The 25,391-nt window shown below is 43.9% G+C and overlaps 1 protein-coding gene across 1 annotated transcript in view; it reads right to left on the bottom strand.

The window, feature by feature from the left end:
• The window catches only part of LOC148016419 (tudor domain protein (DUF1767)), a 71,837-nt gene extending 61,113 nt beyond the window's left edge, over nucleotides 1–10,724 (bottom strand). The window contains exon 1 of the mRNA XM_087663976.1: nucleotides 10,283–10,724. Within this exon, the coding sequence (XP_087520102.1) occupies nucleotides 10,283–10,522 (240 nt within the window). The 5' untranslated portion in view covers nucleotides 10,523–10,724. The remainder of the gene's footprint in view (nucleotides 1–10,282) is intronic.
• Nucleotides 10,725–25,391: the final 14,667 nt, after the last annotated feature.

Genomic DNA, 25,391 nt, shown 5'->3' with positions numbered 1-25,391 from the left:
CCCAAGCTCGTGGGAAGCCCTCACAGCCAAGGCTGTGAGCTTATAAATCCCACCATCCTATGTACCTGTCCAAAGAGCATCACCTGTAGAAGCATCCTCCACTGTGACTGCATCCTGTGTAAAAATGACTCGGGTACCTAGCTGAGTAAGACCATGCACAGACAATAGGTTAAAGCCCAAATCAGGTACATAGAGAACTTTAGCGGAAGAAGACCGCCTGTCAGAAAACATAGGTAGAGTCCCCACACCTCGAACAAGAACTGTAGAATTGTCACCAATGGTGACAGTGCCCCCTCTGGAACGAAGATCCTGAAGCCAATCCTGTCTGAAGGTCATATGTGAAGATGCTCCGCTGTCCACAAGCCAAGGCTTCTCCTGAGTGGTAGAAGCTAAGGTTGTATCCTCCTCAACAAAGACATGCACAAATGCAGACTCTGTCGTAGCGGGGGCTGGCTTCGAGTCCTTCTCTTTGGGCTTCAAATGGGGGTACTTCTGCCAACACTTCTCCTCGGGATGAGTACCCTTCCCACAGTGGAGGCACTTGGGCTTCTTCTCCTTCGCATCCTTCTTGTCCTCCTCCTTCTTGTCCTTGGCCTTCTCCTTCTCTTGCTTCTTCTTCTTGCCGCCACCTATACCTGCAGTAAAAGCCTTGGTGGAGCCACTGGCACCCACCTCTTTGAGTCGCTCGTCATGCTCCAAGACAAGCAGGGAAAGTTCCTCCCATAGGAGTTTCTCGCGGGTCCTCGAGGTGATGAGGCTGGTGTAGAAGACATCATAGCGGGGTGATGGCAGCTGAGTCAACAGAATCATCGCCATATCCTCGGACGATATCACGTGACCAAGAGAGGCTAGCTCGCCTCGCATGTCCTCCATCTTCGTGATGTGCTCCTTCGTGAAAGAAGAATCATCAAGACTGAGCATCCGCAACTTCTTCTCCAAAAAAATCTTGTGGGCAAACGTCTTGTACTGATACAAAGGCGCAAGCTTCTTCCACACTTCTGCCGCGGTCTTTAACCTATGAACATGTACAAGAATCGAATCATGTAAACTCATAAAAAGAAAGGAACGGGCTCAAGAGTTGAGCCTATCCCACAAGGCTGCACAGTCCATAGAGGCTCCATCTGACGAATCCACGGGAGGACGGTCAATGGGCGAAGAAACAAGCTCCCATAGGTCGAATGCATCGAGGATGCACTCCACCTTGCACGACCAGAGGGAGTAGTTGGAACCATCCAACTTATCTTCCTTCGGAAAGGAAGGGAGAATCGGCACCTGAATAGAGGGAATCAAGGAAGGCATCCGCACATCTGAAGCGGTCTTCACGGAAGGCACCTTCACGGTAGATGGAACCCTCTGACATGCATGAACTGAAGAGGAACGAGTGCGAGGAGTCTCCTCCCGACGTCGAAACTCCTGATAATCCCGCCTCCGCTCAGAGGATTGATAAGAAAGGAGCTCATCCTCTGAGTCGTCAAAGCCTGAAAACTGGTAAGACATCTTCCAATCTGCAAAATACCAAACACCAAAGAAAATTGTGCCAAAGCCGAAGTATGACCAGCAGTATGGTCACCAACCACCAAAACGCAGGCTGTGATAGCCTACAAACACCTGGAGCTGCAAAACGCAAAGGTAGCTGATGAAGATCACCAGAACAGAAACCGCCAGCACCAAAACGCAGCCTGGGAGTGGGTCGCCAGCAGGAGATGAGCCACCAGGAGTGGAAACGACCACCAGATCAGGAAAACGCAGCCTGATGATGTGTCGCCCAGCTGAAAGAGAGGCCGCCTAATGGTAAACGCAAGCAGGAGGGGCATTTGATGACATGGCAGCCTCGGGAGTAGTCATCTGCAGCAAACGCAAGAAGAATGGCCACCTGAAGGGGCCGCCTGGGCAGTTGGAGATGAGGCGACAGCAACAGAAGAGGGGCGAGGTATCTCTCCACAAGGTTAGGTCCTCCGTGCTCTCAGTCAGGCTCTGATACCATGTGAGAGTGCACAACGGAAGAACACGAACACAGAGGAGGAGAGAGAGAGAGCAGAAAATGAAGGAAGAAAATCTGCACTGACTTTAATGAATGCTGAATACACCAAAGTGGACTGATCAGTCCCTGCACGCAGCCCAGAGCGTCAGTGAGGGCACCAGAACAGACGGGAAGCAATGGCAGCACCAATGCCGGAGTGGGAGAGGAGGGAGTGTGTGCTGAATCTGCAAAAGAATGTATATATGAATGACTGGGGGGGCTGCTATAAATAGCCCCAAACCAGCCAAAACTGGCCGACCTGGCTGAAACTGGCCGACCTGCCCAAATATGGGCCGACTGCACACAAAAAGGCCCATTTTGGGCTGAGTGCCACCCAAGAAGGAAATGCAAACTAAATCAGCAAACACAAAACTGACAGAGCTCCTCTGTCTCCTGCCAGACTCTGGCAGGAGCTCACAACCAAGAGATGACAGACTGAGAATGAAAATAGAGCAGGCTAACAGAAACAGGCACCACGAGAATGGTATTATAAATTTAATACATTTATGCGATCTTAGGGATCCCATCGCTCTCAAGTTAATCACTGCTTATACACCAAGAAGGCAACAAATGGTAGCTTTATTCTCTTGGTTTTGTATGTGGATGACATGCTGATTGTAGACAGGGATGTTCATGCCTTGGACTCCTAGAAGCAAAGCTTACGCGGTAGCTTTGATATGAAGGATCTTAGTAAGGCCAATCACATTCTTGGCATGTGTATACTCAGGGACAGATCGAAGGGTCTTCTCTATCTATCACAGCAAAAGTCTGTTACTAAGGTTTTACAATGTTTCAAAATGAAGGGGGGGAAGCCATTGGTGTACCTTTGCCTCCATATGTGAAACTTAGTGTAGATAACTGCCCTACATTTTATGATGAAAATGCTAAGATAGCCAAGATTCCTTATGCTTCAATTGTTGGTAGCTTGATATACACTATGGTTGCTACACATCCTGACACTGCATTTGTGGTGGAAGTAGTTAGCAAAGTACATGGCATATCCTAGCAAAAAGCATTGGGAAGCAATAAAGGGTATCATGAGATACCTTAAGGGCACAAAGGATTTGTGTATCTCCTTTGGTAAGGAGAAGTCATCTGTTGTTGGCTTCACAGATGCAAACTATGTTGGTCATCCTGACTGCGGGAAGTCTACTTCATGATATGTATTCACGTTCATAAGAGGAGCAGTCTCTTGGATATTTGCAAAAGTGTGTTGCATTGTCTACTACAAAGACAGAGTATGTAGCTACCACTGACGCATGCAAAGAGGCTTTATGGCTTTCACATTTGGTGAGAGAGCTTGGTATTACAGAGGTTCCTAATCTCCATTGTGACAGTCAGAGTACTATCATGCTAGCACCGAATCCTATCTTTCACGCAAAGACAAAGCACATACAGGTAAAGTATCATTTTATCAAGAATGTACTTAACAGCATGAGCATTGAGCTTGTCAAGGTACATGCAAATGATAACCCTGCAGACCTTCTCACAAAGGGTCTTCCAACAGAGCGGATTGCTCATTGCCGCCAGATGATGGGGGTTGGATAGCATATGTGTATTTCAGTTTTGTATATACATGTATGTACATAGACTTAGTTGATTCTTTTCTCTACCTTCAACCACATTGCCTTTAGGTCGAAGGTTGTTGGGAATAAAGACTCACCATGCGTTTTACGGTGTTCGAATGTGCACGCACCCTTACACTTGTACTTCATATATATTATCAAAACTTAAAGTGGTACATCTTGTTATTGTACCAAAAACTTGGAGTGTTGTGCTCTTACTCTTTCTCCTCACTCTCTCTACTCTACATGTTGCACTAAACCTGATCTGCACTCTATCTCGATCCTTGCATATCTACCATCAGGGTGCACATCGGCTGCACAAAGGCCTACCAAGTCCTGCAAAGGTGGATGGAATCAACTATGGACTTTTTCTTCTTCTTTTTTTAGAACTTTGTAATTTTAATAGATTTAACATTAAGTGAGGGTTTCAAATCAATTTTCGTCCTATTGAGTATCTGTAACCCAAACAAGAGAGTGATAAGGGATAGTCAGACCTAAGACCTTCACAAAACAAGCATACTATTTCTACTAGTACTAGGTGTCAATGAAGAAAGAAAATGGCTAAATTGTGGGTGATACAAATATAGCAAAGATGTGAAGCAAGCAAGACAAGCAAAGAAAGCAAGCTAGCTAGGGAGAACTGCCTTGGAGACTGCTATGTGCAATGCCATGAATATGGTGGATTCAAAGTCGACCACTCCAAATGACCGAAAAGGGATAAATGTGCACAAGTGCATCTTTACATGAACAGAATGCCAATGCATGGGGTAATGCAAAGGGAGATGCAAGATGTCATGCTCACACAAAATGCAATGCAACGGTGCCACTTGGACAGTGTCCTCCGTAGGGAAATTGTTCACTTACCCAAGTGTCCTTTTAAAATCATGTCATCCTGATAGTGCGAATGAAGTTACAAATGTCCATAAGTACAATACAAAAGAATAAATAAATGAATGAATGCCGCATCCGTGGTGTGATGATCGGATTACCCACAAGGGCAATGGTACTCTAGTTGTCGCAATAGACAACAATGGGAGAGTCACAAGGAAAGTGAAGCGCCGCCAATAAGCTCCTCAGGTAGATGGCCTCGGTGGTATCATCAAAGAGAGCCCTATACTCACCTTGGCCGTGGAAGCCACCACCGTCTCTTACTTATGGCTAAACCAAGAAATGGGAGCTGTGCCCAAGGTGAAGAGGTAGCCGCCATGGAAACACCGGGTGTTAGAATCTCCTGCCCCATCAGAATCAATGTATTCTTGCAAACATAAACCAAAACCATAAGTGAGGCCATAAGAATAAGTACGCCGTAAATAACGCAACACACAAAGACAAGCAATCCAATGTGACATCTTAGGTGCTGTGAAATACTAACTGAGAATGCTGACTAAGTAATCTAAGTCTGGCCTAGTATGAATTAACCAAAGAAGTGAGAGCCAGACAGATCTTCTAGGTCCCTCTAGAATGAAATTTGGTGGTAAGATCCCCAAATCCCGCATGGTCAGCTGGTACCATACCGAGGTAACGGGTCTCGTAAAGGGAGCCTGGGAGCAGAAGAATCCACAGGTCAATGAGTGAATAGTAGACCAGGCTTAGTATGCACGATCTCCAATGATGCGGCAAAAGGAATCGAATCGAAATTCGGTGCAAAAAACTCCACTCGTCCAAGATGACGTCCCTCTTAACAATCATCTTGTTCATCCAAGGATCGAACAAATGGTAGACTTTTGCTTTAGAGAAATATCCAACGAAGATAAGAAGATCAGCTCCAGGAGTGAGCTTTCGTATTTTATCATCAGGCGTGTATGTGTATGTACGACACCTTGAGACTCTAAAATGGGATATGACAAGCCGAGAGCCAAAGAATGCCTCATACGGGGCCTTTTGAAAAGAGCCGCAGTCAAGTACCGGTTGAGAATGTACACCGCAGTGTTAGCAGCCTCAATCCAAAGGCACTTAGGGAGCCCTATTGCAAACAGCATAGAGCGTGTCATTTTCATGATTGTCCGGTTCCGATACTCAACTCCATTCTAAGAGGGGGAGTTGGTAGAGGTGAGCTGACGAGAGATGCCATGCTGCTGTAGAAACTCGGAAAACTCGTGGGAGATCAACTCACTACCGCTATCATTCTTCATGCAACCAACACAACAACTCGTCTGGTTATAAACTAGTAACACCCAAGCAGAGAAATATGTGAAAGCGTCGGACTTATGCTTGAGGAAGTACACCCACACGTATCTCAAACGATCATCCACTATCAAAAAGAATTACAGCGATGCAGACCCATCCAACTGCAAGGGCTCAGGTATTGAAGATATTCTCTATAAGAGTCGTGTGATGTGTAGCTTCACTGTCTGCAATCCAAACAGGCGTTGATGTGCTTAACTATGCCGAATGGGCCTCTGCAACAACCTTGTCGGGAGGCAACTCATAGATATGGACAAGACTCACATCAAATGTCTCTACGGAGGCGATGTGGTCCTCAACAAACCATTCAAACAAGCCCTCTGGAGTTAAGAACGTTAAAAGTTGTAAAGTTTGACCCATTAAAACGAGTCTTGTCATTGAATGCATGCTTGACGAAAGATAAGGTAGAACCATGAGGTGTCGGGAATGTGGGGTAAGATGGATGTGGAGGATAAGATGGTGGTAATGGTAGTGTAGGTATCTAATAATGAGGAGGGGGGAGAGGTGGGTAAGAAAAAATAGGTTGTGAATCTCCAATGAGTATCAATTGATGCGGAGGCACTAGAATACGAATGTTTCCATAAGGTGCCGGTGGAGGTGGAGGTGGAGGCACTAGGACACATAAGCCCTGTCCAAATGTCAGCTAGGACGCAGCATAATGACCAGAGGGTCCACAAGGTAATGCCATGGAGGCAAACTATGGCACCAACTGATCCACACTCGGGAGAGACTAGGGGGAATACCCAAGCAACAATGATCCCAAAAGTATGTGACGAAAAGATGAAACACCACCAGGCTAAGGAAGAGATGAGATCCGAACAGTTATGCCTAAGTTTGAAGAACCCCCTAGTGTGGTAAATAAAAACACATGTGATCCTACGTGAGAGGCAACATGCGGTGCACTTAATGGAGATTGAAAGAATGTGGTAGCGAAATAAGAGGCTGGGATGGAAGAAAGATTAAATGGATTTGTGATGGATGTAGATGTGGCAAATAATGTGGGTTTCTTTTATCCATTAAATGCACAAAATTAAAATATAATGATGATGATGCACCTACTTCATTTTGACCTTTGAAAACAAAATAGTTTGAAGGAAAAGAAGAGGAAGAAGTACTCACACTTTCTTGTTTCAACTGCTTACCTAGTCTTGAGTCATAAAGAAATATTTGTTTTCATCATTAAAACCAAAAATTGTTTTGCGTACGTCCATCATGAAAATCATTCATACCAATAGGAGAAGGGAAATCATCATTAACAAAATCTAAAATGATAGGCATACATGGCACCGGAGAGAATAAATATGATGGCAACGGAGTGTACTCTATGCTAGTTTCCACTTGCGGATGGCCAATCCTAAGTGGAGATTCTGTCCTTCTTACATGGTCAATAGATCAGTGCACCGAATCTAAAGGGTGAAATTCAAACTTACATTCTATCTATAATTGGGCTCTATGCATCAAAATGAGATCGTACTCAACTGATAGTGATCTCGTAAGGTCGTGGAACTTCATGATAGTCCAATTTCTGTCCGGCCAGGTCAGGAGCTTGTGAAGCAAGCTGCGAGGCGGCCCACTCCGACTCGTTCCACGATGGATTTAGCTCAGATGTGTGAAGTGGTGCGGAAGTAGTATTCGAAGTAATCTACCCTTCTATTGTTCCTACTTCTTATGTAGAGCTTTCAAATCAAAGCCTAAGTTTCTCTCGGAGAACTTGAATCTGATAACATGTGAAGAAATACCCTAACACAAAAACACAAATAATATTGTACGACAAAGCACAAACTGATAGAAGAACACAATTCGAGTTAGGGTAACTCAGAGACAATGAACATAGAGAATGAATGAAGTGATATGACTATTGAATATACAATGCTCATGTAGCAAACACACTGTAGTGAATAAATATTGTACCTCAAACTCCTGTATCTCAAGGATCAGGGCAAGGATAATGAGCTGCAGAGTGTGTCGTACTTGGATCCGGAATCGCAACAAGGCAGCTTTTGGATGTCGAATATCAACAAATGCAACCAAGGAAGGCCAAATCTGATGTAGACAGCAATGCGCGAGAGAGACTAAAAACACGAGAGAGAGAGAGAGAGAGAGAGAGAGAGAGAGACAAAACGCTGGCTATAGGAGAGAGAAAGCAGCAAACGCAGGCTGCAATGAGAGAGACTAAAAACGCAGAAAAAACCAGTAGCAGCAATAGTCAGCATGCTGAAATCAGCTCTGAACAGTGTGTGGTAGGCTAAAAACAGGCACCAAAGCGTCCACGGTGTGGGCAACAAGCTGTAATACTTGAAATCTAAAAAAACGAGATTAAGACTGAATGGAGGGGAGCATACCTATTTATACAAAGTTTGGGCTCTCCCAAGTGGGTTTGCGCTTATGGGATACAAACACTCTAGAAACGCATTTCTTTTTAAATCAACAAGGTTTCTTTCTTAATTAAGCATGTTTGGGGCTGTTTCAGTGAAGCTAATGCATTTTTAGCTCAACAGTCTGCAAGTCAGAGGCGTAACCTTTTCAGGCACGCCACTGTCATTTCTGGTCAATGCAAGTTAGTAATAGCGTGGCTGGCAGGCGATAACAAGCGGCAATCAATGACAGGTCACACGCAATGTCCACAAGTCTCATACACGCAAATTCGGGCACCGGCACGTCACGGGATAGTCAACGGCTACTACATTACGTTTTTCCTGCTAAATTTGTCACTTTTTTTTTCTGAGGTTCTTGACAAGCAAGCCCCCTGCTCACTAACAGGGGTTTACGTGTGTAAGCACAATTCACAGATTTGTGCACATTTGTGCCCAAGGATTTGGGGCTTTTACCAGATTTGGTGTTGTTCATGCATAACAATGACATTGACCCAAAAATTGCAAAAATTGTACACATTGGCTTTGAAATGTATCACTAAAGTTTTACTCAACTAAGCCAAATTTATTGACATCGGTGCACATTTGGACCCGAGAAATTTGGGGCTTTTGCAAAATTTTGTAAAATTTTGTTAAATTTGTCTGTTCTATGCTCTCGAAAACATGTATTAATGCAATCGAGGTATATTGATCAGCGAAATTTTGAAACTTTTGCTGAAATTTGTAAATTTTGGCAAATTTGATGTGTGAAATGCACTTTGGGAACATTGCTAAAGCAATCTTGGTGCTGTAAGCAATGTGATTCGAGTTTATTATCTCCCACTTTTGAGATTTTGGAGAAATTGCAAAGAATTTTGGTGATTTTTTGTGTATCAGAAGTGTTTTTGGGCACATATGTATGATTTGGCTTGGCCGTCTAGCCAAGGATTTTAGTCTTTCTTCAAGTACTCTAGTGCTTGGTTGTGATAGCCAAAGTGCAATATATCTGGCTAAGAATGCCATGTTTCATACATATACCAAACACATAAATGTTCAGTACCACTTCATTCGACAAGTTCTTGATTGTGGTCTTGTCACATTGACTAAGGTCAAAACCCAAGATAACCCTGCAGACGTTCTCACTAAGAGTCTTGCAAAGACTCGGCATAAGCATTGCAACCAATTAGTGGGAGTTGGTTAGCTTTGGGCCTTTAAGTGGGAGGTTGTTGGGTGTTAAGTCCCTTTGTCTCTGTGTATAAAGTTATATAGGTATGAACACACTCTTATTGTACCCTAACATATAAATATATTCTTTATTCTTTGTGTACCATCACAATCTAGTACACCTATCTCTATGTTCACTCTCTCTTACTCTAAACATTGTTGCTCGCACTTCCATTGCAAACTCTCCCCTTCACTACTCCTATTTCTTGCATTTCTTTTACTTTTGATTGACCCCTCATGAAAACAACCCAACCACAAAGGCACGATTGGCAGTTCCAACTCTGTCAATACCAATCTTGTTATGTCTAGCATCCTGCTCCAATATCATTGGCACAAGCTCCTCTCATGTGATGGTGTCCTGAACCTTGGAGGTAAGGAGATTGGTACGAAATTTTGGATATGAAAAGTGTGTAATTAGTGTCACAACCATGTCTTCAAACGATAATTTCTTACCAAGGGATGCAAACTCATCCCATACCTCCTTCATTTTGATAATATGGTCCTTCATATATGAGGAGTTCTCTTTATCAACCAGAGTTCTCTTTCTACTTTAGATTTTAGATTTCTTCAACATTGCATTTACACTTACATTTATTGTTCTTTTCAAATAGTTGTATCACCATTCAAATGATTGTAACTCATGATCTCATAGGTTATTTTGGCCGCTTATGGATGTGAATATATCCTCTCTCTCTCTCTCTCTCTCATAAACGTTTTGCTATTTATTTGCTTTGTTGCTCTTAGTTAGTTGTTTTACATTTTCATGGTTAATCTCGAGTCGATACAACATGATCAAATGTACTCATTTCTTTGCCTCGTAGGCCATTCCAACTTTTTGGAGCAAAAAATAGTCCCCCGCCCCACTCCCCCCCCCTCTCTCTCTCTCTCTCTCTCTCTCTCTCTCTCTCATTCATAATAGGACAGGAGCGAACAAAAACCTGAAGGACCATGGGTCCGTGTATGCGTGTGGCCTTCTTCATATCTACAGGCAGGCAAGGAGCACCCACATCTGCCAGATCAGAGTCAAGGAGGTGTGAAAGGACCAGAGAGTGCCATGTCTGCTGCTGCGACGGCTGCTCGTCCATGAGATTCTCTAGAATGCTCACCACGCAAGAAGGTTTGAGAAACCATCCAGACTTCTGAAGCGAATTCTGAATGTCCACAGCCATCTCTTCCATGGTCGCGGCTCTCGCCAAGCGAAGCAGCGAAGAAGACTAGTGGGCGTAGTTCACTCGCCAAATTTACCTACAACGTTTAGAGCAGCCGATGAGGGCCACGACACGCGCAAGTCACCCAAATCGCTATTGACCTGCACGTGTGCTGGTAATGCACACTCCATTGACAGGGTTTTTTTTTTAGGGTTGGAGAGCCCTTCTAGTGGCATTTTGACCTTCAAGAGAAGGCAAATAATTTTTTAAACCTTGATATAGAAGGGCAAGGAAAAAATTTTGCCCTTCCTAAAGAAGGGCATGATTTTACAAACCTTGCTATAGAAGGGTAGTTTTTAATTTTATTAATTAGTATATTTATATATATTGGTACTATAAGTTACAACACGTTGGAACTTGGAAGAAGTTACAGGCTATACCCCGATCCCTGCCCCTGGAGCCTGCAGGTGATTGACCGCTAACTGCTAAGCCTAAATTCTAAACCTAAATTCTAAGCCTAAAACCTAAAGCCCTAAATTCTAAACCTAAAGCCTAAGGCTTATTGTGAGTGTAAACTTCAAAGCGTTGATAGCGACCGCCGAGTCTCGACTCTCGACTGGCTTGAGCCTTGAGCTTGAGGACTGACTCCCAAGTCTAGACTCCCCAAGTCTGAGGGGCCACACAATAGTATACTATGCAAGAGGGTGGAACTGCGACCTAGCTCATGGACTGCATCGTGACTTGTGCCTCCTGTTGCCATCTATCAAGTCTTCATCAGCCATTGCCAGGTATGCACAAAATGGATTATGGAGGGAGAGTCGCTGGCTAGAGTCTATGCTCAGGCAATAGGCTGGCTGCCTTTGGCTGTGTGGCAGTTGCATGCATAGATAGAGGACTAGGTAGTAGGAGGCACTGGCAGCTTTGCTAAATTGCTAGCCACTGGCGGCTGCACCACTATTGCGCCATTGGCATTACCGTGGTCCGTGAATCACCGTGACTCGTCACATCCATGTCACATCAACATGATCCAACCGTGAGTTGGAGACTGGAGTCTGTGACGTGACCCCTCACTACAGTTGCGAGCATCCAGGCTGCGCGGCGCTGAGTGGCGGATACTAGATAGTGATGTCGCATGCATCAGGCGACCACTTGTTGGAGGGCTGACTCCTGAGTCTCGACTCTCAAGGCTGGTGGTAGGTGCTACTGCTGGCCGCCACAACACTGCCGTAGTCGGGGATTTCCACCATCCGGCAGGCTGCAGCTCGAGCTCGGGGATTTCCACCATCCGGAGTTGAGAGTCGAGGGCCGATGCCATAGTCCGTTGGATAGGATGCGGAGCATGTCATCACTGTGGGAGGCGCTGAGGGTATGCAATCCTCACCATTGGAGCCACTAGTGGCCATGGAAGAAGAGGAGGAAGGTAGAGGGAGGGAGAGTTCGGTCGGGCAAGGGGATGAGGAAGATCTGGCGATGATGCCAGCTTGCTAGCATGGAATCTGGATGGACCGTTCTGTAGCCTGTGAGTCGTGACTGATGGTTGATAAAATTATACGTATGGATAAAACAATCCATTGTAGTCATCTAGCTAGATAAAAAGGTGTATTCAACTAGCTCTCTCTTTTAGAAACACAATATTATACTTTTTTCTAGAGTAAATCTTACACATCATTAGATCTTTATCTCTATATCCTAAACATAGATATTTCAAATCTTTCAATCGGTACACTTGGTTTGTTGATCTACATGGTGGTGTACATGATTGAGAGAATTCTTGCACAGGGAATATCTTGACTATGCATAAGTTGAAATATTTTGCAATGGTATATGCAAGAAATTGTGTGTCATGCCATGTTGTAAATAAACCAATTCACAAGGTTGAAAAATAGGTTAGATTGACATGCTTGTACAAACCTGATAACAGTGAGCTCTATCATCATGACATTAAAGCCTTGATGTATTCTCATGATGAGATCTCGACAATAGGGTTTGCAAATAACTAATCTTTCTTTCTATATGTGTATGCTCAGGAAAGCTCTCATTTGGACCACCTGCATTGGGAATTATGGCCTTTTCGACAAGAATTGGTCGTCCCAAGAAGGACTCTAAGCAATTAAGCCTCTCAATGGCTTTCGTACAAAAGAGAAAATCAGCAGAGGATGTGTCTAGTAGTGCTACAGATAATGATGTTCCAAATGCAAGCTCTAGAACATGTACAATTCCTACAAGGACTATGAGTGTGGACCTCAATGTGAGGTTAGAAGAGATAGAAGATGACAATGGCATGATGGAAGAAAATGTCAATGTCATGCAAAACCTACATGAAATCAGAGAACAATATGAGACACATGCAGATGCAAATTTGGACTATGAAGGGTCAGTTGCAAAAAAAGCAAAGGGCTAGCGTGCATATCAAGAACATTGGAAAGTATACTTTCCATGGAGTTATGTAGTTCATGATGTAGATGGAAAACAAAGAATTCGATGCAAGATGTGCACACATTTTAAGATGAGCAATGTTTTTGCTACTATTGGCAACACAGTTCTTCAACGACCATCGTTGGAGGTACATGAAAAATCCAAGGAACATCTCAAAGCAAAGTTCCTATGGGCAGAGAAAGAGCAAAGAACAACTCTACCTCTTGATACACATTTGCACAACATGGATCAAGCAGAAGTGGACAAAAGGGTTACTCAGATTAAAATGTTGCTCCAAGTCATGTATTTCATTGGTATTAGGGATAAGCCTCTTTCAGACTTTCAAAAGAATGTTGAGGAGTTAGTATTTTTTGGGGCACCATATGTTCCTAGTCAGGCAAGTTATGCATCATATCTTTCTTCATCTTCTGCCCATTTGTTTTTGGAGGCATGCTACAAATCCTTGTATGAGATAGTAAAGGCAGAGATCAGTGAAAGTCCTTTTTATTCACTTATGGTCGATGAGAGTACATATGTGTCTAATGATCACCATATGATTGTATGTATCACATACTTATGTGATAATGGCAATGGACATGTATGTAATAGATATGTTGCATTATTGAAAACACAAAATGGGACATCTCAGGGACTGTATGATGGACTTTCAGAGTTCCTACAAAGCTTTGGTCTATCAAAATCAAAGCTTGTAGGATTTTCCACTGACGGATACAGTGTAATGAATGGGCAAGTAAATGGTCTAGTCAAGCGATTTGCTCAAGAGGTGCCACATTTAGTTGGGGTCCATTGTATAGCACATAGAGATGCATTGGCAGCTAAGGATGCATTGTCTACATTGCCAATCTTTGATATAGTAGAGGCATCAGCTCAAAAGTCATATAAATGGTTTACTAGTTCTTACAAGAGGAACATAGAATTGAAAGATTTGGCTAGTGAATTTGAGCTACCAGTTCATGAGCTTTTGAAGGTGCATGAGATCCATTGGCTCTCTAGAGGACAAGTTGTAAAAAGGCTTGTAACACTTATGCCTGTTTTATTGCGTATATGGATGAGGGAAAATGCAGAGCTGTATATGCTTTTTACCTCGTTTAAGATTCAAATTTTCCTTCATCTCTTAGCTGATGTGCTACATTATCTAAACCTTTTGAACAAAAAGTTCCAGGTTGAGCAAGTGGACATAACTTCGATAGGAACAGAGCTTATGGTAACCATAGATATTCTTGAGGCACTCTTCCTATCAAGGGACTTTGGTCATGGAACACAACATCTCTCAAAGTTTTATGAGCAAGTCAAAGATGGATATGCGCATTTTCCGATCAACAATGCTAGAGCTATGGAAAGGCATCGTCTTCATAACAATTTATTGGGACCTAAGGATACATGTAGCCAGTTGGTGACTTGGGACAATTGTATTGAAATTGGTAAGCAATTTGTTCAAAAAGTCATATCTACACTGTATGCAAGGTTTGGTGATTTAAAGTTGTTTGAGGCTGCAAAAATGTTCAGTCCAAAGGATTATCCACATGATATTCGAGGATGCTTCACAATGGGTGCTATATGGATAAATGCCTTGTTAGAAAAGTTTGGGACCCTTGTTGATGTTGATGCACGCAAGCTTGAGTATGGAGACTTCATGGTGAAGTTAAAAAGAACATGTCCAGGTCAAAGTATGCATATTGCTTGGCATTTGTGGGCATGATATTGAGTTTGATCAAGTCTTTGGAGAGATGAAAAAGTTATGGCGTGCATGCTTGGTTATTGTTGCAAGCACCATTGATTGTGAGAGAGGCTTCTCTAAAATGAATTATATAAAATCCAATGATCGCAATAGATTATCATTGGAAACCTTGAATGAGCTCATGTTTCTTTCATACAATGGTGCTAAAGACCCTACAAATGTTGATTGGGATACCATCTATGCCACATGGGATGGATTGAAATCTCATCTCAATGTTAATGTGGCAACAACCAAGCTCATGTAGGAAAATATGAGTAACGATGTGCTTTGAGTGTGTTGCTATTATATTTGAGATCATCAATGATTGTAGAGACATTTTATTTCCTTTCTAGACTATGTTACTCAATTGAGCTTTAGATTAAAGCCTTTATCATAGCTTTGCGATTTTTTCGAGTGATAACATTATGCTTTTATTTTTTAATACTTAAAATAATTAGTTGTATGTTATACTACATTTCAAATATTCTATGGTATTGTTAGTATTACAATTTTGTAAATAGTAATGAACATGAAAAATCAAAGAAAAGATTGAAGTCCATTGACCTATGCATTGGAAGGGAAAGGGCTCGAGATATTGTGCGACACAAGTTGATGTTGACAAGTGGAACCCACCGCTTGCAAGTAAAGGAAGGGAGAGAAATGCAAAGATAGGAGAGAGAAAGCAGTTGAAGGTAAAAGAAAGAAAGAGCATGCCATTCAAAAATGAACACTGCTCCAACCTTGTAAAAAGAAGAACTCCGTCGAGTGAACCAAGTAGCTCTAAAAATGGAGAAGCTTTTTGAATGGCATGCTCTTTCTTTCTTTTACCTTCAACTGCTTTCTCTCTCCTATCTTTGCATTTCTCTCCCTTCCTTTACTTGCAAGCGGTGGGTTCCACTTGTCAACATCAACTTGTGTCGCACAATATCTCGAGCTACCTCCCTTCCAATGCATAGGTCAATGGACTTGAGTGTGGGGGGCTCTAAATTATCCCAATCTATTCTATCTATATTCTATATTATTTATTTATATTTAGTAGGTAACGAACCGTCCCTACATGGCAAATGTAGAGTACACCCATTTGAAGTGTTCCTTGCCTTTGCAATTTAAGCTTCAAGCATAGCAATAATGGGATGTTCTTGCCTAGTGAGAATGAGAGTTAATACCACTATATATTGAGCACTTTTGAAGTATATTGCTACAATTGCAAATGATGGAGGATGTTCCTAAAGGCACTTGCAATGTGAGTTCATGTCTGAACTCAATACCACTCTTTGCTCCAAGGTGAACATGTTTAAATCCACTACTCTTGACGGAATTCTCTTTAGCGCATGATGTAGAGAGGAAAATAGGAAGGTGCGAAGGCTACAACCGTAGCTACAAAATCAATGTACCTATCCTTCAAGGTTTTGTGGTATTTCTAATTCTTCGATTCACTTTTTGGCTTCTAAGTTTTATCATGGGGATAAATCTAATCACAAGCCTTGGCTAAAGAATACAAACTCTACTCAAGGCAACGATGATGATAATTTAAGATCTTCTAAACCCAATGATGTAAAAGACGAGCAATTTATATCATCTAACCCATCTTTCAGAGCAACTCCTATCATTTGTTACTAATGCAATAGGCTAAGTCACACTACTTGACTTTAATGAGGAAGTTCTTGAATTTGAACTACATGATTCTTTAGTTTAGAATTCATGTATAGTTTCTTACCACTGTTTACTTAAAATGGATCGTTTGGTGCAAGGTCATAAAATGATTGTCGACCACTTTGTTCGACCACCATCGACCCATCCAAATCGACCCGTTTGATTGTCGGCCACTTTGTTCGGCCACCATCAACCTGTCCAAATCCACCCGTCTAAATTGACCATTCACACCAACTTGGCATTCGACCCTCGACCATTCGAATACTCAACCCTCGGACAACCCAATCGGACGGTCCAAATTTGACGTTTGGCCCAATTGCACTCGACCCATTCTCATTCGGCCCTCGATGGGTCGTATCGGTCATTTGGCCCAATTGCACTCGCCCCTCATCCACCCGGATGGGCCAAATCGGCCAGTTGTACTTTGCCCATTCTCATATGACCCTTGTCCACTCAGATGGGCCGAATCGATCATTCGATTCAATTGCACTTGGCCCATTCTCATTCAGCCCTCATCCACTCAAATGGGCTGAATCGGTCATTCAGCCTGTTTGCACTCGGCCCATTCTCATTCGGCCCTCATCCACTCGAAGAGGCCAAATCGGTCATTCAACCCACGTAATTCAAACCTATTGTCTAGATTTTTTCCAAGGTTTGACCGAAAGACCTTGGTTGACCCAAATCATTGTTGTACAAAACCCCGAAGGCCATACAAATGCTTAGAACACCTTTTTGGCACGAGAAATAGGCAAATCAACTAAACGAGGACATCGAATTGACTTTAGCCAACCAACTAGTAGTCCATGCCGCTAAGTAGCGCCAGACTGAGGCATAGACCCCTAAACGGATCCTAATCGAGTAGAATGACACAACACAGACCTTAGGACCAGTAAGAATGACGGGCTTGTGGCTTATCAAGCCAAATTTGTAAATGAGAGTGCAAGAGTCGCGTAGTCACTCTGCCTTCGCACTTGTACTGTTTTCCAACACTTGAAGTACACCTAAGAAAATCCGAAAGCCTAATTGTGCACATTGCACAGAAAAGAGCACACACACACACAGGGTGACTATAAATTGAGGATTGTTCATAATTAACAAGGAACTCACCTAACCCAAGAATGAACCCACCAATAGGAGAAGATCTAGAGACATAGTCGAGTGATCGAAACCCCAAGGGTAGGACCGAGCAAAAGACATAGCAAGGAAGCCAGGAGGAAAAAACACCCCGATCTAATCAATCTCATCAACAACTTAGTGGAGAGAGAGACCATGGACATGGCAGAGACAAGCACTAACCATGGGCGGGACAAGGAGCTCGACCTAGGCAGTCTTCCAACAGAAATCCAATGCGGCTAATTGCAAATTATGATCTACATGCCCAGACCAAACCACCATGGTAGGATGTCTGAGGATGTCATAATAGACCTAGGGGAGGAGAGGAGACTAGCGCACAAAGCTTTGCAAAGCCTGGTGACCTACAATTAGGAGTAGCATGCTAGGAGCTTGCGATAGAACATGAAAGTGTATGAAATTCAAAGGGTGCTAGTGCTAGCAAGCAAGAATAGGATAGGTCCTGATGCTGAGAGGAAAAGAGCACTAGAAGGAGATCTTACACTGAGTGAGCTTCTCTTGAAGCAACTGTTAGACAATGATTCCGCCAAGCAAAGTGCCACTGCAATGGCAACCTCGTTGCTTGTAGGGTTAGGGGTTACTCAGGGGTCCAAGAGCCAATCTAAAATCCCTATAGTCGCAAAACACTTAGATAAATACTAGCCAACGAACAATGACCCTTACAACTTCGTGGAGCAGTTCGAGCAAGTCTGTGAAGCCAACGGCCTCATAGATCTTGCTTAGCACTCAGAAGCTTTCAACTTATGCTTAGGCGACAAGGGAAGGACTTGGTACACCAATCTAGATGGCACATAGCGCAACGACTTCAATGACCTCAAGAATCTCTTCATTAAGAGATTCTCGGAGGCTAGGTACTCAGACAACCTGCTAGTGTAGCTGATGAATGTCAAACAAAGGGATAAGGAAGATATTCGGGATTATGTGACCCAAGTGAGGAGTCTCTTCAAGAGAATCCCAATTGGTGAATGACCAACTAAGAGAGCAGTGTCCATAGTATTCATAAATGGAATACGAAGCGAAGAGCTCTACAAGGCCTTGGCCGGCAACTCAAGCTTACAACAAGATGCACTAACGAGGGTCTTTGAAGAGGCCATTAGAGTGGACGATCAGCTCAAGGAGAGAAACTCTAGGAGCTCGAATTGAGAAGAGACAGCCTCTAAGAATTCCAAGAGAGCTTCAAGTACTCAGCATAAAGGCAAGGGCACTAACTCAAGCCAAGAGCTAGCACATATGAAGTTGGCGCTAGCTAGCTAGACTACAAGAGATGATGAGACAACAAATGCGCTCCCACGTCCAATGCGTGTATTGTGGCGAGAATCACCTGTGCCAACTGAGTGTCAGGACCCTCGGTCCCAACCTTGTGTCAATTGTGGTAGGTTTGGCCACGATGCCATGCCTTGCAGACTACCGAGGAGACTCCCGTACTCGCAATCATATAATCAGCCATACCTAGTGAATAGGCCACCAAACTTCTTCAGAAGGGGAACCCCATTGGCTCTCTCGGCACCCAATGACACCAAGCCAGTCATTCCTAGGATGGAGATAAACCCTACGATCCATCCACCAAGTGACTCTCTAGTCCACTACGTGGAGAAGCCGAACGACGAAGAGCTTTATGTACACCCTTACATCTCGTATGACAAAGAGGGCAATGCAGTCCTTATGGACTACCGACCAGTACCAGTGATGGCATTAGGTAGAGGGAGAGGTAGAGGCTTTGGAGGGTAGACCCAAGAACCATTCACATGCTGGACTTGTGGTCACCCAAGACATATCTCTTCACGTTGCCTTGAACGGGAGTAAGCAAATCGAGACAAGGCTGATCAGAGATGCGCTGAATGTGGTATCACACACCTCTTTGTGATTTCCCTAGATGAAAGCCCTCCTCTAACTCGGCAAATGAGCCATCAACCCCATTGGGGTTGTTCAGTGTCAAGACACTTGATGGGGAGGCCACGCCTATCCCATTGCATGCCATGACCCAAGCACAAACAAAGCAGGCTGGCATATCATTGTTAGAGCCTAACAACTTGGACGCAGCCTCAATCGAAAAGAGGAGCCGTTAGAGAAGGAGGAAGAAACCGGATACAAAGGTCACACTAAAAACAGAGGGCGCCACAACATTGTCTAAAGAAAGAAAGTAACAAGCGTAGAAGCGAAAACGTCAGCCCCAAGGACGGCTGAGAAGGGCAGTACGAAGTTTGGGAAGTGCCCCAACCCAAAGCACCAACTCAAAGCCATCAAAAAGGTGAAGGAGTGGGTGAAAGAAGCCCAGGAATACCTAAAAGATGCGGAGCCCATATTAGAGGATGAGATCGATTATCTCTCAAGAGCACAAGCATGCCGGTGTCGCCTCCACGACCAAAATCGAAAGAGATGCGATTGCACCACAAGAAATGCCCCATAAACAAAGCCTAAACGCTATAGGCCAACGAATCAGCCAAGGCCATTGGCTAAGAAGCGTAGGGACAGGAGAGCGGCAAGCAGCTAGCAATCTCCTCACCTCACTGATAACCACCCCTATGACGCTAAGCCTAGGAGATCTTCTTAGACAACATCTGCCATTGTGGCGAGAGCTAAAATAGTGGATTGAAGGATCAATGGGGCAAGGTGCCGCTGACTTGCACGAATAAAACGCAAAAATGCAGATATCGAGTCTGACACTGCACTCAATGCCAAAATCCTTACACGTCAATGATTTTTGGGAGAGCACTGGAATGCATGCAATCTTGTCGGTCTTAGCTCTAGGCGATATCATAAGGAAAGCAATTGTCGACATGGGAGCAGGAGTCAGTGTGCTAAGCCATGCAGTGCTCTAGACCTAGGGTAACCCACCACTCGAGATGGCCAGGTTTAACGTCACTCTAGCTAATGGAATGAAAGTGAAGCCATTTTGTGTGTTAAAGAATTGGCTAGTAAAAATTGTAGGAGTCCAATTCTCAGTTGATTTTATAGTCATGAAGGGAGTGGACTATGATATCCTACTATGTCGACCCAAATGCGCAATGCGAGAGTCATAGAAGACTAGGGCAATGGACTGATCTTCCTAGGCAATGGAAATGGAAGCAGTAAGAGTAGAGGTGGACAACTAGAAGACCACGTTGGTTGACCTAGATGCCATCTCCACTATGCTAAAGGGTGATTGCCAAAATAAAAAATCATACGGGCCACTGACTTAGTATATCCCTTACCATGAGGACGAGCGAGACTAGAAGCATGCCCTTGCTACAATCGACCTATCGTTCTCGAATAACAAGAAATACGAGCAAGCTGTTAAAGCAGTTGGGAAGACCTAAGAAGAGCCCTCAGTGGCAATCCGCATGATGGCTAGAAGCATGTGGAGAGGACCCAACCTGGTCTCATTCAAGTACCGAACAACAGACGAGAGCTCCACGAGAACTTAGAGCACTTGACCAACAAGTTAGCTGGCAACCCATCAACAAACCTTAAACCACTCGAAGATCTCTTAAATGAACCTAAGTGGTGATTGATCAAAGTGCATGACTTAAACTTGATGTACAATTGGGCCTTAGCCACCAATGAGAGGGACGCGACATGTCAAGACCTAGGAGATGACAACTAGTCAAACAAAGATAGCTCTAACGATGAATATGAGGATTGTTGTTCCTTCAGTGACGAGAGTGAAGGGTGAAAGGGAGCGACAGATCGAATGTTGGACTCGAGAGCTATGGCGAGAGAGCAAGAGCAAGAAAGGGAGAGACTAGAAATGGGAACTCCGGCAGTCACAATGTGTGACCAGGCCTTCCTTTATTCAAATTGTCACTAAAAGAATAAAGAATAAAGTGACGGTGATGGGCGCCTGCCACCTGCAGTGTGCAATGGCGGTGACGGCTAGGCAGAGGCGCCTTTACCCCCAACAACCTCCCACTTAAAGGTGAATCTACCCGAGTGAGGAGTGAAAAGAAAAATAAAAAATACAATACAACATGTACACATGTACAACAGGATGAGGAAAGACGTCATCTCATCCCACGTCCATCAACCTCCTGAGGAAGGCAAAGTGCTCTGTAGAGAGGCTTTTTGTGAGCAGATTTGCAGGATTTTGGTCAGTCAAGATATTGATAAGATCAACAGACTTGTCCTCAATGACCCCATGTATGAAGTGATACCTCACCTCAATGTGTTTCATCTTCGCATGGAAGACCAGATTCTTGGCTAACTGAATAGCACTCATAGAATCCGAATGCAGTGTAGGGATAGCATCAATACCAAGTTCAGCAACTAAACGGCCCAACCAAATGGCCTCCTTGCAAGCCTTAGTGGCTGCAACATACTCGACCTCTATAGTAGAAAGGGATGTGCATTTCTGCACCCTGGACATCCAAGAAACAGCACCTTCAGCATAGGTGAATAGATAGCCAGAAGTGGACTTTCTACTATCTGCATGTCCTGCATAATCAGAGTCAGTGTACCCCATGACTCCTGTATCATGGCTGCCATAGCATATGCACATATCTACAGTGCCCTTCAGGTACCTCATGATACCCTTCACGGCATCCCAATGCTTCTTGCTAGGTGTAGCCATATAGCGTGCCACAACACCAACTGCAAAGGTAATATTTGGACGAGTGGCTATCATGGCATACATAAGACTGCCCATTGTGGATGTATAGGGAATCTTGGCCATCTCGGCCCTCTGGTCATCTGTCTGCAGACAATCAGCCTGTGATACCTTCACATAAGAAGGCAATGGACAACCAATAGGCTTTACGTCCTGCATGCGGAAGCGCTCAAGGACTTTATGAATGTACTCCCTCTGTGACAAGTAGAGGAGTCCCTGATGCCTGTCGCATCTAATGCGCATACCAAGTACGTGAGCGACTTGTCCCAAATCTTTCATCTCAAAGCTCTTCTTGAGCTGAGCCTTAAGAGCATCTAGCTCATCATGAGCTTTCCCTGATCAGCATATCATCCACATAGAGTACCAAAATCAATAAAGAACCATCACGAGCTTTTTTCGTATAAAGACACGGATCCATAGCACTCTGGCTATAGCCCTGTGACTGCATAAAGGCATCAAACTTATGATACCACTGCCTAGGTGCCTGTTTCAAGCCATAAAGACTTTTCTTCAATTTGCACACTAGGTGCTGCCTGTCAGGTTCTGCAAAGCCCTTAGGTTGCTCCATATAAATCTCATCATGCAAGTCCCCATATAAGAAAGTCATCTTGACATCCATCTAGTTTAAATCCAAGTCAAGCTGAGCAACCAAAGCCAAGACTAAGCACAAGGTGGTCATCTTAACCACAGGAGAAAATACCTTATCAAAGTCCACACCATGCTCTTGCTTAAAATCCTTTGCTACCAATCTAGCCTTGTATGCCGGCTTGGGGTGTCCAGGGGTACTTTTTAGCTTGTACACCCACTTGCATGTCAAAGCCTTCTTGCCCGTAGGCAAGGAAACCAAATCCCGTGTCATTCTTATGCAGGGAGTCTATCTCAGACTGCATAGCCCTCTCCCAAGAGTGACTATCACCCTTGCGCATAGCCTCATCATAAGTGAAAGGCTCTCTTGCATCTGTAACCAAGACATAATGCATCGAGGGCTGAAATCTATCTGGTGGACGTCTGTCTCTAGTAGACCGTCTCACGACAGGCTCTGTTGCTTGCCTAGTTGCCTGTCTAATGCCCTGACCATGAGCATCTACTGCAGTTGTAGGCTGTCCAACAGGTTGTGCGGGAGCTCTCGACTCCTCCTGAAATATGACCCTGCGGATCTCAACAACTCTCTCAGGATGCCTATGCATCTTGTCTTCATGGAAGACTACATCATGACTGCAGATGACTTTCCATGCTTGCGGATCCTAGAGACGGTAACCCATCTTTCCTGCATCCCCATAACTAAGGAAAATGCATTTGACACTCTTGGGATCCAGCTTACTTCTCTTGTCCATGGGCACATGGCAAAATGCCTCACATCCAAAGACACAAAGATGCGCATAAGAGGGGGGTTTTCCAGTCCATACTTCCTTTGCAACCTGGAAATCCAAACCACTAGAAGGTGATCTGTTTATGACATGCACAGCTGTACTAATTGCCTCAGTCCAAAAGCTCTGTGGTAGGCCTACATGGCTAAGCATACTGCGTACATGCTCCTAGATGGTTCTATTAATTCACTCAGCCAAACCATTCTTGGGGGGGGTGTAGGGGGCGGTCAAGTGACGCTTAATACCCCTCTCATCACATAACTGCTCAAAAGTACGTGAGACATACTCACCCCCATTATCTGTCCTTAGGCATTTTAGCCTATACCCAGATTGGTTCTCAACCAATGCAAGTCATCTCTGAAACATAGCCAAGACATCAAATTTCAGCTTAATGGGATAAGCCCAAACTTTCCGTGAAATATCATCTATGAATGTAACAAAATACTTTGCACCACCCATAGACTGACAAGGCATGGGCCCACAGACATCTGAATGTACCAATGCCAAGGGCTCACTCATGCGTGGCCTACTGGACTTCTTATGCATAGACCTAGTCTGCCTACCATAAAGATAATGCTCACATGAATCAAAACATGCATAATCAAGGGGCGATAAGTACTGCAAACCAGAAAGAATTTTCATTCCCTTCAAAGACATATGACCCAAACGGGCATGCTAAAGAGATACATGTGGGATAGAACCAATAGACAAAACATGATCAAGGGAAGAAGCTGATACAATCAAGGGGTAGAGACTGCCAGCCTTGGCACCTCTCGCAATCACAAGTCTGCCATGAGTGATCTTCCATGCAGAGTCTCCAAAAGATACATGATAACTTGCGTCATCAAGCTATCCAGCTGACATGAGACTACGTGTCAAAGCAGGACATCCTGCATAACAAAACTGCTGCCAGAAGGAAACTGCAGCCTAATATCACCAATGCCCACAATATCAAGAGAGCTGTCATCACCCAAGCGCACAATACCCAAAACAATACAGTATGAATGAAACCACTCTCGACAAGGTGTCACATGAAAGGACGCGCCTGAGTCCAAGAGACAACACTGTGCATATATATAGTGTATCTCTGTCATCTGCGAAGCATTAGAAGAAGCTGCTAGGATATAATCATCATCATTAACATTCTCAGGCTGCATAACATTGATCTCTTCAATTTTAACACTCGACTTTGTAGGTACTATGCTGCGATTAGAAGATTCATCCTGCACTTTGTCTTTTCCCTTATCTTTGTGCCTTTCATTGCACAATTCATGGCATTGTGGCCTAATATGGCCCTTTTTCCCACAATGGTGACAAGTAACATCTGCATTCCTGCCGCGGGATTTGCTACGTGACTTTCCACGAGACTTGGACCAAGAATTTTGAGAATCCTATCCACGGCCACTGCCACTGCCATGCTTTCCATATCCATCATTCCTGCCTCTAATTGTCATAGCATGAGACACACAAGAGGCATCCAAATTCTTACGGTTAACCTCTTCCTACAGAAGAGCACTCTCAATATCAGATAATTTCAAGGTAGCAGTAGAGGCACATAATGCAGTGCGGAATACATCCCATGACTCATTAAGAGTACCAAGCAAGAAAAGTGACATCCTATGCAAAAGTGACATCCTGCGAAGTCAAGTTCTTGAGTATAGCATGGAATTGGCTCAAGTGAGTAGACATAGTCACATTCTCCTTCATGCGCAGATCCATAAGTTGCTTCAGCCAATACATTTGACTCACTAGACTTTTCTTGTCATAGAGATTCTTGATTTTATCCCACAACTGCCATGCACTCTGTTCTTCCTCAAATACATTGTAGTGAACCTATTCTGTGAGAGACAATACAATGGTGGACTTGCATAACTCATCAAGCTCAAGCCATTCCTCATCTGGCATAGTTGTAGGCGGATGCCCGCTTATTCTCAAAAGTTTGATCTGCGATTTTTGCACCAACACCTACCAAATCTGGCTCTTTCAATAAGAGTAATTGGTACCATCAAGCTT

Source organism: Lygodium microphyllum, chromosome 23 (assembly GCF_053477565.2).
Source record: "Lygodium microphyllum isolate KBCC chromosome 23, Lygodium_microphyllum_v1.1.10, whole genome shotgun sequence".
Lineage (NCBI taxonomy): Eukaryota > Viridiplantae > Streptophyta > Polypodiopsida > Schizaeales > Lygodiaceae > Lygodium > Lygodium microphyllum.
This window is presented reverse-complemented; position numbering and strand designations above follow the sequence as displayed.